This window comes from Somniosus microcephalus, chromosome 8 (assembly GCF_052327205.1).
Source record: "Somniosus microcephalus isolate GS21.2 chromosome 8, FLI_Smic_1.0, whole genome shotgun sequence".
NCBI lineage: Eukaryota > Metazoa > Chordata > Chondrichthyes > Squaliformes > Somniosidae > Somniosus > Somniosus microcephalus.
Genome location: NC_140994.1, coordinates 139,848,335 through 139,864,088, shown reverse-complemented (window position 1 = coordinate 139,864,088; position 15,754 = coordinate 139,848,335). Strand labels below are relative to the sequence as shown.

The following is a 15,754-nucleotide window of genomic DNA, read 5'->3' as shown; positions in this document are numbered from 1 at the left end:
GGCAACAAAGTTGAATGGGGTAACAAAACTCTGCAGTTTATCAATTACCCCAACTCGCATTAAAGAATCATCAGAACATAGCCACCAATATGCAGCTTTTAACCAGGTGACTCATGACATTATACTTGATCCAAGACAGCTTGGGTTACAATCCTCAAATCATTGCAATGATTGCATTTTAAATGGGCATTGTCCATTCTCAGTGCAATTTTCAGTTTGTTGGAGGTTTCTCTGGTAGTAGGTACCTTACACCAAACTATAGTTTAAGCTGGCTGAGGACCAAACCAAAAAAATTGGCTGCTGCCAGTGTCACTGAAAACCCACTTCCAGGCAATATGCCATGCTGCCAGCACCCATTTCATTTAAAGTACAGCACTGCCCAAATCAGGCAACTGTCAGCAGTAATACTGTAAAAGGAAGCACCAGCCTGGGTATAGATGTTACCAAGAATATAATTACTACAATTCTAACAGGTTTGGTTACTAATCCCCAAAAGAGTTGGCACTCGAGTGCTCAAAGCACAATTCGTTCTTTGACTCTGTAACCACACACCTTGGCTCAAAACGTTGTGACTATTGTTTCCCACCTCCCAAACTTCATCTGGCTGACCACAGAATTTTGCAAGTGGCGTCAACTTGTAGGCTATATTAAAGAATGCCATCAACTTAGCATGACTTCAAGAAAACAAGGTTTTTTGTTGTCAGTGCAAGGCTTCACCAAGAGACCATAGTTAAACATTGAATATCCTCCTCAAAGCTGCAATCCCAAATTTAACTATTCAAAGCTCAAATGTCTACATTAGTTCAACAGCATACAAAGAATGGAACTGTACCACATTATTCAAAATTATGTTTATTTATATGTAATATACAAACAGTGCAGGCCTCAACTGCTAGTGACTTAACTAGAGATCCATCACATTTTCTAATCACTGTATACTCTGCATCTCTACAAGTGTCAATAAATGAGTGAACAGCAGAGTTCTTCATTTAGCAGTGCTCTTGGGAAGCTCTATACAGCAGTTGCATCACCATCTCCCAAATATACGCTGCCGCCTCCAAATACCCAACGCACTGTGAAAAGGAGAAACATTTAGAATTCTTGCTGTGAACACTAATACATAGGAATCCATTCAAAACAGGCCAATGATTTATACCACTGCAACAATTAAGCAATCAGCAAATACTAGGCAGTTTACCAAAGACTTAATTAGGACTGGCCACTAAATTTAAAGTTAACATTGGAAAGCAGAAGGGAAGAAACATGTGCAGCTCCTTTTTCCCTTGCCCCTAAATACATGAGAATATTCTAGCTTCTACATCATACCTGTTTGTACCATTAACTCAGTGAAAAGGAGCTTAAACACTTTTGTATCTACATAATTCCCATTAAACAGAAAAGGCACCAAAAAGCTCACCTGTCAAATGAGCAGAATACTGAAGAATCCAGACTCTGCAACAGCTGGTTTAGAACATCAGGGATGACATAATCCACCAGGAATCAACATTACTGAAGCAATCCTATTGGAGTGATGTTCCCTGAAAAACCAATTCACATTGGACATGTTATCACTGCACATGGCCCCTGTATGAGAACCAACATTTTTAAAGCAGCTACAAGTGATATTTCACTGGCATAACAGCACAAAAAACAGGCTTGCAAAAGAATTAATAAGCAAGTCTGAGCTAACGTTATTTCACCAAATCTGACAGCTAACTTTATTTCACTAAGTTAGGGGCAGACGACACCTACCCATACAGTGCTGCTGTTTCTGTACACTGGCTGGGAAAGGTCCATACATGCCAGTTAGTGGAAGAGGTGTAGCAGCCAGATAACAAAGCCACGATGCTTCACACCGAGCATTTCTGTAGTTCTGATAGTGGGAGAGTGGATCCATGCCTAGACTTCACATGTATGCTGCTAAAACCACAGATACACATTGTAATTATTGGAGCCAGCACACAGATGTCACTCAAGACTCAAAATGCTTTAAGTGTTAACAACTGCACCTGTCAAATTGCACCCAGCACTGTGGAATCAGTTACAGCAGAACATCCCCACCCAGAATGCAAATACATGGGTAGGAAAGGGGTGAAAATTAGCAGTTCTCAAAAGACTCAGATTCTGTGCAAACAATGCTCACCTTAAGCTAAATTCAACTGAATGCACCATCCCTGGAATAGCCCTCAATCTACTACAGCTTGCATTTATGCAACACCTTTTAATGTAGACAAATGTCCCAAGTGGCTTCAGAAATCACAATAATAGAACAGATGCCAAAACGATCAGGAGACAAAAAGGGAGTTGGAGGATGTAAAAAAAGTGTTTTTAAAATCTACAAAGCACTGAATCTGAATTAAGGATGTGTTACAGGTCTTTTAGTCAGGCAATTGTGGGGAAAAAGCCACTTTAGCCTGTGCCAAAGTCCTGTTTATAATCTCCCAAGTTGTGAGTATCATAGCTAGGGCAGGCCTATGCCATGATTGTACGTACTTGGTGTTTTCACCTACCACACAAGCTCCTGTTACAGATAACTAGACAAGTGTGCTGTAAGCTACACAGGAAAGAGGAGCTGTTTCATCCATCATAATATACCCTATTCACTGTTGAACAAATTAAGATACACCCACAATGTAAACTAGCACATTATTTCCATTGCTTTACCTAAACTGCTTTCTCAAATAATTCTTCCAGAAATGCATGCAAGCATTTAATATACTAGCACATCTCATGCAGCATTTCTCAGAAGCCAGTAGGGGGCAAAACAGCCCAACAGATGCAACCCAAACTGTAGTACGATAGCAAAATACTGCAGATGTTGGAAATCCAAAATAACAGAAAATGCTGGAAAAACTCAGGTCAGGCAACATCTGTGGAGAGAAATTTGAGTTGATGTTTCAGGTCAAACCCTTCTTCAAACTGCTGCTGGCCCCTTTTTAACCCATTTCCAACTACCCAAAAAAGGACCTCAAGGCACTCAATTAGTTGCAACAGTTTCCAAGTTTAACATAATAAAAACCACCAGGTGATTTTCCAACTGAATATTTACAAAAGGGCACATTTCCAGAAAGCAGAATTGTGGGAACTCAGTGGCCAGATTGAGCACGGATGAGTTTACATAGGCAAAAAGTGACAGAAATTTACAATGGGGGAAAAACCAGAGTGCTGACAAAAAACAGGAAATAAAGTGGCAGACAGAAAGTCAAATCAGATGCAAGTTTTTAAATACATGTAGATAATTCAGCACAATAGTAGCCAACCATTTATGCTGAACAGGATACCATCACCTTTTCAGATGCAGAACTGTTTTACATCAAATTACCTTAGCCCACATCTTCTGGAGAAACAGCATCAGCATAACCTTTCCATTCATGCAGTTCCACCCTACAGATTAGAAACAATTTATTACAAGGTCCAATTTACAAGCAGGACAAGCCAAACAAAAATCATTGCATGGACTGAAAATTAAGTGCCACTTGCAGAACAGGATTTCCAATGGATAACCCACCCCAGATTTGTGCCTAATTTGCAACAATGACATGGAGACAGTGATGGTTTTTAAGTGGGGCACAACAACCAACAATTACCTGACTGACCTCTGTACACAAGTGCAGGAAGCCAGCACCAACCTCTGGATATAAACAATTTTTCTTCACTTGGGGGGGAAAAAAAAACACTAGCAGACCTCCAAAATTGCTCAGTGTGGCAACGAGGCCCCACAGCAAACTAGGGCGTGAAGTGCAGGATTCACTAGAACTGCTGCCAAGAAGTAGGATCCACTGCTGGGCTGTGTAGAACCAAGATGGCAGCAGTCTGAAACTAGAGCCAGGAAAATGCTCAAATGCTTTTTTCACCTGTCTGTAATCAGGACACTGGTCGAAAACTTTAGCCAAAACATTCAATCAGGATGTACACAGTAAGACAACCTAAATACATGGAATTAAGAGATAACTATATTGAAGCCTCTGACCCACATAGCTCATGTGCAACCAGGTTGCAGGCCTCTTCCAATATGCTGGAGGAACACAAGAGCTGCATTCCAAGGGGTGGAGAGTACCCAAAATGCAACTGCCTAATAGCCTTTTTAAAAAATCAGCCTGTAGGTGTGGATTACAATACTGCAATTTGTAGTCAATCTGCCCATCAGCCATCAACAGGTACATCCACAGATCCAAACTGCAACAAATGGCAGTGAAAACAGCCAAATCATGAGGGGAAAATGAGTACAACTCACCTGGGCTGATCATGGGGTTTCATGGTTCTTGAAAAGTTACTGCTGCACAAAACAAGTCCAGCTGCAAAGGAAAAATACCACAAGCACTTAATACATGCAAGGAACCCAGCCTGCCACATAATTTGTTGTTAAATCCCAGTAGATTAGTGGGTTTCAATTTTGCTCAAAAAAAGGTAGGAGTCTTCCTCTTCAACTCCAGGACAGTAGAAAAGCAATTGCAAACATTTAAAGAAATAATTCACTACAAATATACATGCCCTTAATAAGGAATAAAAACCACCATGGGAAAGATGGTTCAATCATGGCTAACAAGAGAAATTAAAGATAGCATTAGATTAAAAGGAAGAGGCTTATAATGTTGCCAAAAAGAGTAGCAAGCCTGAGGATTGGGAGGATTTTAGAATTCAAAGGAGGACCAAGAAATTGATAAAAAGGAAGATAGAATGAGTAAACTAGCAAGAGACATAAAAACAGGCTGTAAAAGCTTCTATAGGTATGTAAAAAGGAAAAGATTAGCAAAAGTAAACTTAGAGGCCGAGACAAGAGAAATTATAATGGCAGAGAAATTAAGCAAACACTGTCTTCACAGAAGACAAAAAACCTCCCAGAAATAGTGGAGAACCAAGGATCTAGCAAAAGTGATGAACTGAAAGAAAGTGAAAAACTACTGGAGAAATTAATGGGACTGAAAACTGATAAATCCACATGACCTGATGGCTGACATCAGAGGATTTTTAGGTGGCTATAGAGAGATAGTGGATGCATTGGTTGCAAATGTAACCCCACTATTTAAGAAAGGAGGGAGAGGAAAAAAGGGAACTACAGATAAGTTTGCCTGACATCAGTAGTAGGGAAAATGATTAAGGACATGGCAACTGGACACTTAGAAAACAATAGGATTGAGCAGAGTCAACATGATTTATGAAAGGGAAATCATGTTTGACAAATCTGATAGAATTTTTTTTGGGTTGTAACTAGCAGAATAGAGAAGGGGGAAACCAGTGGATGTGGTGTATTTGGATTTTCAGAAGGCATTCAATAAAAGGTGCTACGCAAGAGGTTACTAAACAATATTAGGGCTCATGGGATTAGGGATAACATACTAGCATGGATTGAGGATTGGTTAGAAAACAGTAGGAATAAACAGGTCATTTTCAGGTTGGCAAGCTGTAATTAGGGTACTGCAAGGGTCAGTGCTTGGGCCTCAGCTATTCAGTCTATATCAATGATGTGGATGAGGGGACCAAAATACAACATATCCAAGTTTGCTGATGATACAAAGCTAGGTGGGAATGCAAGTTGTGAAGAGGATGCAAAGAGGCTTTAAGGGGATATAGACAGGCTAAGTGAGTGGGCAAGAACACAGCAAATGGAATATAGTGTGGAGAAATGTGAAATTATCCACTTTGGTAGGAAAAATAGAAAAGCAGAATATTTTTTTTAAAATGGAAAGAGATTGGGAAATGTTGGTGTTCAGCAGGACTTGGGTGCACTTGTACATGAATCACAGAAAGTTAACATGCAGGTACAGCAAGCAATTAGGAAAGCAAATGGTATGTTGGCTTTTATTTATGAGTGCTTAAATTGTTATTTCTCTAAATCATTCTTGAGAAGATTGCTTAAGCAGTTTAAGTAAAGGGGAAAAGTTAAATATTTGGGATTCTGTTGGTTTAAGAGTAAAACAAGGTTACACTGCAGGAGGAGTAAATTGGCACAGCAGGCAGTGGAAACCAGTTTTCTAACCAATCAGCAGGGGTGACTCATTTGGCTGTAAACAAGCAAACAGTATAAAAAGACCAGTCCTAGTGCAAGCAAGCACTGAGTGCGAGTCATCAAAGCATGCTGTGAGTTTGGGGAAGTGTGAGTTAGGGTAAGTGGGGTGTTAGGTGCTCTTTTCAAACTTTAACTCTGTGGGTTGCAGTTAATAAGGCCTTTCTGGTGCAGAGCGACTGTTGGTAAACCATTTAACTGGTGTAACTAGAGGGAGTGATTTAATTTAAATCTAATTAAAGGGGATACTAGCATCTAAAAATCAGGCAGAGGGTGTCCATAACTAACAATAAAAAATTTAATTAATTACATAGAATGGAGCAGGTGATGTGTTACTGTTGCGAGATGTGGGAGCCGGTGAACCCCATTGAGGCTCACGGTGATTACGTTTGTGACAAGTGTCTGCTGCTACAGGAACTCCAGCTCCGTGTTGATGAGCTGGAGTCTGAGCTTCAGACACTGCGACACATCAGGGAGGGGGGAGAAGTACCTGGACTGTATCAGGAGGTGGTCACACCTATGAAGTTAATTAATTCAGATGTAGCCCATGGTCAGGGACAGGACGGTGTGACTACGAGCGAGGCAGGTACGGGGATCCAGGAGGTAGAGCTGGAGCTGCCGCAGCCCTTGTCCAACAGGTTCGAGGTTCTTACTCAGTGGGGACAGGAGCAGGGAGGATGAGCAACCTGGCCACAGCACTGTGGAACGGGGGGCCATTCAAGAGTGGGGAGTAAATAGAAATGTTGTAGTGGTAGGGGATAGTATTATTAGGGGGATAGATAGAGTTCTCTGCAGCCGAGAGCAAGAGTCCCAAAGGCTGTGTTGCCTACCTGGTGCCAGGGTTAAGGACATCTCCTCTGGGCTGGAAAGAAACTTGCAGTGGGAGGGGGTGGATCCAGTTGTCGTGGTCCATGTTATACAAACGACATAGATAGGACTAGGAAGCCGGTTCTGTTAAAGGAGTATGAGCAGCTAGGGGTCAAATTAAAAAACAGAACCTCAAGGGTAATAATCTCTGGATTATTACCTGAGCCACGTGCAAATTTGGCTAGGACAAATAAAATTAGTGTTAAATGCATGGCCCAAAGACTGGTGTGGGAGAAATGGGTTTTGCTTCCTGGGACACTGGTACCAGTACTGGGGCAGGAGGGAGCTGTTCTGTTGGGACGGGCTTCACTTGGCCAGTGCTGGGACTAGAGCCCTGGCAGATCATATAACTAGGGCTGTAGAGAGGGCTTTAAACTAACTAGTGGGGTGGGGGTGGGGGGGGTTCCTAGAGAGCAAATAATAAAAATGACAACAGAGAAGGTCATAGACTTAGGTAGCAGTGGGGAAATTTAAAACCAGAGCGTGTCAGGAAGGGGCAGAAGGTATGGAGTAAAAGGTAAAGTAATAAAAAGGGCAAAAGCAGGAACTAAGTGTCACAAAACATATTTGAAAGTTCTCTATCTGAATGCATGTAGCATTCGTAACAAAATAGACGAGTTAATGGCACAAATAACTATATATGGGTATGATCTTGTGGCCATTACAGAAACATGGCTGCAGGGTGACAATGCCTGGGAATTAAACATACCAGGTTATTTAACAATCAGGAAGGACAGACAGGAAAGAAGGGGAGGTGGGGTGGCTATGTTAATAAAGGAAGGAATCACTAATACAGAGAAATGATATTGGGTCAAAAGATCAGGATAATGAAAGAGTTTGGGTGGAGGTAAGGAATAATAAGGGGAGAAAAACACTAGTGGGCTTAGTCTATAGGCCTCCGAACAGTTGCAATGCTGTTGGACGGAGTATCAATCAGGAAATAGTTGAGGCTTGTAATAAGGGAACATCTATAATTATGGGGGATTTTAACTATCATATTAATTGGACAAATCAAATTGGGCAGGGCTGCCTTGAGGATGAGTTCATTGAGTGTATTAGGGATGGGTTTCTTGAGCAGTATGTAACTGAACCGACCAGGGGGGCAAGCAACCTTAGATCTGGTCCTGTGTAACGAGACAGGATTAATTAAAAATGTCCTAGTAAAGGGTCCCCTTGGAATGAGTGACCATAACATGGTTGAATTCCATATAATTAGAGGGTGAGAAGGTTGGATCTCAAACAAGTGTGCTAAGCTTGAATAAAGGAGACTATGAAGGTATGAGCGCAGAATTGAGTAGAGTGGATTGGGAAAATAGATTAAAGGGTAAGACAATACATGATCAATGGTGTACATTTAAGGAGTTATTTTACAACTTCCAAAAAATATATATTCCACTAAGAAAAGGGTGTAAAAGAAAAGACAGCCATCCGTGGCTAAGTAAAGAAATGAAGGATAGTATTCGACTAAAAACAAGGGCATATAAGGTAGCCAAATCTAGTGGGAGGAGAGGGGATTGGGAAAACTTTAAAAAACAAAAAACAACAAAAAAAGATTGATTAAGGGAAGATAGATTATGAAAGTAAATTAGCAAAAAATATAAAAACAGATAGTAAGAGTTTTTATAGTTATATCAAAAGAAAAAGGGTGGCTAAAGTAAATGTTGGTCCCTTAGAGGATGAGACCAGGAATTTAATGGTGGGAAATATGGAGATGGCAAAAACACTGAATGAATATTTTCTATCAGTCTTTACAGTAGAGGACACAAAGAATATCCCAACACTGGACAAACAGGGGGCTATGGGGGGGGGGGGGGGGGGGGGGCGCTAAACACGATCAAAATCACTAAGGAAGTGGTACTCGGTAAAATAATGGGACTCAAGGCGGATAAATCACCTGGACCTGATGGCTTACATCCTAGGGTCTTGAGGGAAGTGGCGGTAGGAATTGTGGATGCATTGGTAATAATTTTCCAAAACTCCCTGGACTCAGCAAAGGTCCTGGCAGACTGGAAAACTGCTAATGTAACACCCTTATTTAAAAAGGGCAGGAGACAGAAGGCTGGAAACTATAGACCAGTTAGCCTAACATCTGTGGTAGGTAAAATTTTGGAGTCTATTATTAATGACAGTAACAGGACATTTGGATAATCATAATTTAATAGGACAAAGTCAGCATGGTTTTATGAAGGGGAAGTCATGTTTGACAAAATTTGCTGGAGTTCTTTGAGGAAGTAACATACAGGGTGGATAAAGGGGAACCAGTGTACATAGTGTATTTAGACTTCCAAAAGGCATTTGACAAGGTGCCACACAAGATTATTGTTTAAGATAAAAAAAAATCACAGGATTGGGGGTAATATTTATAGAGGATTGGCTAGCTAACAGAAGGCAGAGTTGGGATAAATGGTTCATTCTCAGACTGGCAATCAGTAACTAGTGGTGTTCCACAGGGGTCAGTGCTGGGTCCCCAACTCTTTACAATCTATATTAACGATTTGGAGGAGGGGACCGAGTGTAACATATCAAAGTTTGCAGATGATACTAAGATGGGAGGGAAAGTAAAGTAGTGAGTGAGGAGGACATAAAAAACCTGCAAGGGGACATAGACAGGCTGAGTAAGTGGGCAGAGATTTGGCAGATGGAATACAATACTGGAAAGTGTGAGGTTATGCACTTTGGCAGGAAAAATCATAGAGCAAGTTATTATCTTAATGGCAAGAAACTGGAAAGTACTGAAGTACAGAGGGATCTGGGGGTCCTGGTGCACAAAACTCAAAAGGTTAGTATGCAGGTGCAGCAAGTGATTAAGAAGGCCAATGGAATGTTGGTTTTCATTGCTAGGGGGATAGAATATAATAGGGAGGTATTGCTTCAGTTGTACAAGGTATTGGTGAGACCGCACCTGGAATACTGCATACAGTTTTGGTGTCCATACTTAAGAAAAGACATATTTGCTCTCGAATCAGTACAAAGGTGGTTCACTCAGTTAATCCCAGGGATGAGGGGATGGACATATGAGGAGAGGTTGAGTAGATTGGGACTCTACTCATTGGAATTCAGAAGAATGAGAGGCGATCTTATTGAAACATAAGATTGTGAAGGGGTTGGATCGGGTGGATGCGGGGAGGATGTTCCCGATGATGGGTGAAACTAGAACTAGGGGGGCATAGTCTTAGAATAAGGGGCTGCTCTTTCAAAACTGAGATGAGGAGGAACTACTTCACTGAGGGTGGTAGGTCCATGGAATATGCTGCCCCAAAAAGCTGTAGAAGCTACATCATTACATAAATTTAAAACAGAGACAGTTTCCTAGAAGTAAAAGGGAATTAAGGGTTACGGGGAGCAGGCAGGAATTTGGACGAGTCTAGGTTCGGATCGGTCATGGCCCCGTGGGTAGTGGAGCGGGCCCAGGGGCCGTGTAGCCTGATCCTGTTGCTATTTCATGTGTTTAATTCTGTTAGATTCAGGAGATGGTTCTGTGACAGTAGATTGGCAGTTAGGATCAGATCAGCCATGATCTTATTGAATGGCAGAGCAGGCTCAAGGGGCCGATTGGCCTACTCCTGCTCCTATTTCTTATTACAAGAGGATTTGAGTACAAGAGTCTTACTGCAGTTATATAGGGCCCTGGTGAGACCACACCTGGAGTACTGTGAACAGTTCTGGTCTCCATACCCAAGGAAGGATCTACTTGCCAGAGGGAGTGCAATGAAGGTTCACCAGACTGATTCCTGGGGATTTTCCTGAGGAGGGATTGAGTAGACTAGGCCTATATTCTAGAGTTTAGAAGAATGAGGGGTTATCTCATTGAAACATAAAATTCTTAAGGGGCTTGACAGGGTTAATGCTAGGAAACAGTTTCTCCTGCAGTCTAGAACCAGGGGCCAGTCTCAGAATAAGGAGTCTGCCATTTAGGACTGAAATTAGGAGAAATTTCTTCACTAAGGAGGGTGGTGAATCTTTGGAAATCTCTGCCCCAGAGGCTCAGTCGTTGAGTATATTCAAAACAGATATAGATTTTTGGATATTATGGGAATCAGGGGATAGTGCAGGAAAGTGGAGTTGAGATAGAAGACCAGCCACGATCTTCTTGAATGGCCTACTCCTATGTTATGAAAATCTCCATATAACCACATTAATTGCATCATCACAAATCAAAACTACAGAAAAATCTACTGTCACTGGACATCCCAATACTGGATTCTACAGCAGGTTGGACATCAAGAGACCAGACAAGGCAGTTATACTGCTCATGGTGCATTGCTGCAAAGTAGGTAAGAAACATAGAAGATAGGAGCAGGAGTAGGCCATTCGGCCCCACAAGCCTGCTCCACCATTCAATGACATCATGGCTGATCATCCAAATTCAGTACCGTCCCTGCCTTCTCCCCATATCCCTTTAGCCTCAAGAAATATATCTAATTCTTGAATATATTTAATGAATTGGCCTCAGCTGCCTTCTGTGGTAGAGAATTCCACAGGTTCACCACTCTCGGTGAAGAAATTCCTCCTCACTTCTGTCCTAAATGGCTTACCCCTTATCCTTAGACTGTGACCCCTGGTTCTGGACTCCCGCCATCAGGAACATCCTTCCTGCATCAAGTCGGTCTAGCCCTGTTAGAATTTTATAAGCCAGTGACAGCTAGAGCAATAAGCTTAGTTGCATCTTGATACAGAACCACTCAAGAGCAGGAAAGTTTCATCACTGACTGCATCAGCTATAATTAGTGCAAGGCAAACTATTTTATATCCACAAGTTCTACCAGCCAGCACACAATTCATTATAGCACAAGTGACTTCCCTCAGACGGTTCATCAGTGATAATTCACACAACTCAAGCATTCATTGTGAAAAACCATGTATGCAACCAAACTAGGACCACCCATACTAGTGAACAGTGGCCCACTCTCAAGGATGCACAGCACTGCCCAGGCCTGGTATTAGCCATCACTAGAACAGTAATAGTTAACAGCCAGGGTAAGAGGGCAGCCCCATTCATCTCCCAGCAGTGTAACACTGGCTCAGGCACTGCATAGCACTGGACAGCTGACTTACCACTGGGGAGAACATTATAAAACACTGCCTACCGGATCAGCAATTTCTTTGGTCATGGGCAACAGGGGTTTGGGAAAAACTAAACTAGATCAGAACAAACACTGCACACTTAAAAGGAATTCAAAATTAATTCCTCCATGCAGTTACTGTTCTGAACTCATCCAGAACTCTGCTGCCAGGATCCTTAACTCTGTCACATTCATCCATCACCCCTGTGCTCACTGACCTACAATAGATCCAAGTCTGGCAATGCCTCCATTTGAAAATTCTGTCATTTCCAAATCTGTCCTTGGCCTCACCCTTCCCCATTTCTGTAACCACCTCCTCCAAGATCTCTGCACTTCTCCAATTATGGCCTCTTGAGCCTAGATTGTCTCCACTCCACCATTAACAGCTATGCCTTCAGCTGCCTAGGCCCCAAATTCTGGAATGCCCTCCCTAAACCTCTCCCTTAAGTCACTTCTAATCTACCTTTGACCAACCTTTCGGTCATCTGTCCCGATAGCACCATGCAGCTCAGTGCCAAATTTTGTCCAATAAATGGTCCTATGGTACACGTTGGGGCATGTTTCACTACATTAAAAAAAGTAATTATAAAAACCGTTGACAGCCATTAACTACACAAACAGGAAAATTTGCAAGTCAAATTGCTCATTCGTCAATTTCAGTTTTCAGGTAGAAATGTTTTTTTAAATGAAGCCCTAACAATTGAGCTGCCAACATGCATCATGCAGGATTGAATACAGCACTATACACCCATATAAGACAATAAAATTGTTAGACACCCCCCCCCCCACTAAATTTAAAACTAAATATATTCATTTATTTGCTGCACTTTAAAAAGTGATCCTCGCAAATCAGAACCAGTTACACATCTAAAGAACTTTTAAAAAGCCCATTTGGATTGTCCTGTCCCGCCCCTCCCCCACAATCACGAGGCCCAGTCACCCCCAACTGTTAAATACATCGGATAGGAAATAAAATAAAATGTATCTATCCCTCCCGCCATACCGGTACACTACGCCTCCTCACGCTCTACACGATCTCCCCGCAGTAACCGTGCAACCACTGGGGCCTCGCTATTGCAGGATTACACCAGATTACCTCTCACTCACCTCAGAAATCGCGACTGAAAAATGGACTCTCAACCCACAACCCTCCGCCTAAATACACTTCATTGTTATCGCGACATTTGAACCAATGTGCACGCATGCGTGATCTAACTGTGACGATTCGTGCGCGGCATCGCCATCTTTACTCAAGGCAACAGGCAAGCGCCAGGATGTAAGCTGCAGGAAACGCCAATAAAAAAACCTATTGAACTACATTTCATTTCAGTCTGAAATTGTTTTCAGTCTTCCTGCAAGAGGTTTAGTGTAATAGGACAAGTCTGCCTCTATGTCTGATCTCTTTTTTCTCCCTATGCCTGCCCTATGATCATGCTCCAAGCCCCAATTCCTGTTACTGCTTCTTTCCTATGGCTTCTCTCCCAACAACAACTTGCATTTATATGGCAATTTTAACGGAGGAAAACGTCCCAAGGTGCTTCACAGGAGAGTAAAAAGACAAAAACTGGCACCGAGCCAATGAGGGCGATATTAGGACAGGTGACTAAGTCGTAAGTTTTAAGGAGGGTCTTAAAGGAACTCATCCAGCCATCCAGGTCCCATATCTCCAACTCCCTTTTTTATGTCCAGAGCTATCAGTACTAGGTAAATCCAAGGTGTTAGGCGTTCATTTTTGATCTGCAGCATACCTGAGGTGTTGCTTCATGTCTAAAACAGAAAGCTGTGTCCCTCATACAGATTGCAGCTGATGGCCTCATTGTGCTTTGATTTAAGGCTGCTGTCCTATTGCTGATGATCCTCTCCCCTCAGGGCCACTAGTGGACTGGACCAAGCCCTCCCCCCTCAGTGCCATTAATGGGCTGGACCAAGCCCTCTCCCCTCAGTGCTGCTCCAGCTCTGGCACTAATAAACAGGATTAAGCTCCAGCTCCCTTTCCATCAGTGCTTCAGGTATGGTGCCGGAGGACTGCTAATGTGGTACCCTTGTTTAAAAAGGGAGAAAAGGATAAACTGAGTAATTACAGGCCAGTTAGCCTAACCTCGGTGGTGGGAAAATTATTGGAAAGAATTCTGAAGGACAGGATTGTAATGATCAGTAACATGTCATTCTAGAATGGTACACTAGGTGGAGCTGTATGTTTAATAGTGGGCTACCCACAAGGCAGCAGTCAAGATGGATGCCTGTACACTAGTCCACATGGCTGAATAAATGACTAGCTCAAGCTAGCTGTTCATAATGAAAACGTCTATTTATTTATGAACATAACATGGTACCAGAAGTGGTAATATCTGCTGAATATTGTGAAACACGACATGGAGAATTTGAAGCCACCGGAGGGTTTGAAACTCACGGGGAATGTCGACTGCAATTGGCGGACTTGCAAACAATTCGAACTCTATATTGCTGCCATCGGGTTCGGTACGATGCCAGACGCAAGGAAAATAGTGTTACTGCTCATGGTTGCAGGCCCGCAGGCGATAGAGGTATTTAATACAATTGTATTTGATCAAGAGGAGGACAGAGAAAAAATGGACGATGTGCTAAAGAAGTTTGATACACATTGTTCTCCAAAAAAGAACGAGACCTATGAGAGGTACTTGTTCCGTTCACGGACACAGCAGCAAAATGAGACTTTTGATAGCTTTGTGACCGATCTGAAACTGAAAGCACAGACATGTAATTTCTCTGAAATGAAATCATCCATGATTCGTGACCAGATTGTGTTTGGTATTCATGATAAAAAAGTCAGGGAACGTTTGTTGAGAGAAACCGAACTAACATTGGAGGATGCTGTGAAAATATGCCATGCCAGTGAGCTAGCTCAACAGCACGCAAAGACTTTCAGTGAAATTAATAATAATGCGACTGTAGTGAATGACTGTGCTGCTGTCGGTGCTGTGTCCTACAAGGGGAAGAAACGTGGGCAGAACAGAAATGCAAAGCAATCGGAGGATGGAACTTTTAATTGTAAATGCTGTGGTTACCAGCACCAGTCAAGACAATGTCCAGCGTTTGGGAAAATGTGCACAAAATGTAATGGAAAGAATCACTTTGCCAAACAATGCTTTTCAAAGGTAAAAACAAAGAAAGGGCAACAAGTCAATGTGATTGAGGACACTGATTTAAGTGAGACATTTTTTGTAGGAATGGTGTCATGTGACAATATCGAAAAGGATACAGAAAATTTGCAGCCCTCAGGAATGGACAATGCTGAACATAAAGTTAATGTAGTAAAAGAGGACAAATGGATAATGCCACTGCAAGTAAATGGAGCATTAGTTACATTGAAACTAGACACTGGGGCAAAAGCAAACTTAATCAGTATGAGTGACATTAAAAATATGAAAGAAAAGTCCAAAATACAGAAAAAGTCAGTACTACTGAAGAACTATAATGGACAGAAAATAGATAGCTTAGGTGTATGCAGACTTAAAGTGACAGTCAAAGACAAAGTGCATCATCTCATGTTTTCTGTTGTGGCTGAAGGACTTGATTCACTATTAGGTGACAAAGCTTGTGAGGACTTAGAACTGGTCAAGAGAGTCTACCGTATAAACTGTGCCATAAGCAGACCAGATGACTCACTGGATTCTGTAGTGAATAATTTCCAGGATGTGTTCAAAGGATTTGGAGTTCTACCATTCACTTACAAGATCCAGCTAAAGGAGGATGCTCAGCCAGTGGTACATGCTCCACGGAGAGTTCCAGCACCCCTGCGTGACCGGCTCAAGAAAGAACTGGACAGAATGACCACACTAGG

The 15,754-nt window shown here is 42.1% G+C and overlaps 1 protein-coding gene and 1 non-coding gene across 8 annotated transcripts; both read right to left on the bottom strand.

The window, feature by feature from the left end:
- Positions 1 to 832: 832 nt before the first annotated feature.
- LOC147113817 (uncharacterized) lies at positions 833 to 13,089 on the bottom strand. Of its 7 annotated transcripts, none has more exons than XR_015079277.1 (6): positions 13,042 to 13,089; positions 4,235 to 4,295; positions 3,323 to 3,384; positions 1,753 to 2,870; positions 1,418 to 1,538; positions 833 to 1,073 (listed from the first exon to the last, which is right to left on the bottom strand). XR_015079277.1 is itself a non-coding variant. In XM_085995158.1 (6 exons), exons 2-5 carry the CDS (start codon positions 4,245 to 4,247, stop codon positions 1,475 to 1,477), a joined length of 345 nt encoding a protein of 114 aa, XP_085851284.1. In that variant the 5' UTR covers positions 4,248 to 4,295; positions 13,042 to 13,087; the 3' UTR covers positions 833 to 1,073; positions 1,418 to 1,474. The 7 variants fall into 7 exon arrangements, 2 of the variants coding, with proteins under 2 accessions (XP_085851284.1, XP_085851285.1); XR_015079281.1 differs by having other exon boundaries at positions 2,144 to 2,870; XM_085995158.1 differs by having other exon boundaries at positions 2,665 to 2,870; positions 13,042 to 13,087.
- Positions 11,728 to 11,933, bottom strand: LOC147113818 (small nucleolar RNA SNORA74). The gene has a single exon (XR_015079426.1). It is a non-coding gene; the product is annotated as a small nucleolar RNA SNORA74 (small nucleolar RNA).
- Positions 13,090 to 15,754: the final 2,665 nt, after the last annotated feature.

Excerpts from the sequence above, each read along its gene's own strand:
- LOC147113817 (XM_085995158.1), bottom strand. Across the intron at positions 2,871-3,322 it reads TCCAGAAGATGTGGGCTAAG|ATGTTGCCTGACCTGAGTTT; the intron begins GTAATTTGATGT and ends TTCTCTCCACAG. Across the intron at positions 1,539-2,664 it reads TATTTGAGAAAGCAGTTTAG|GGAACATCACTCCAATAGGA; the intron begins GTAAAGCAATGG and ends TTGGTTTTTCAG.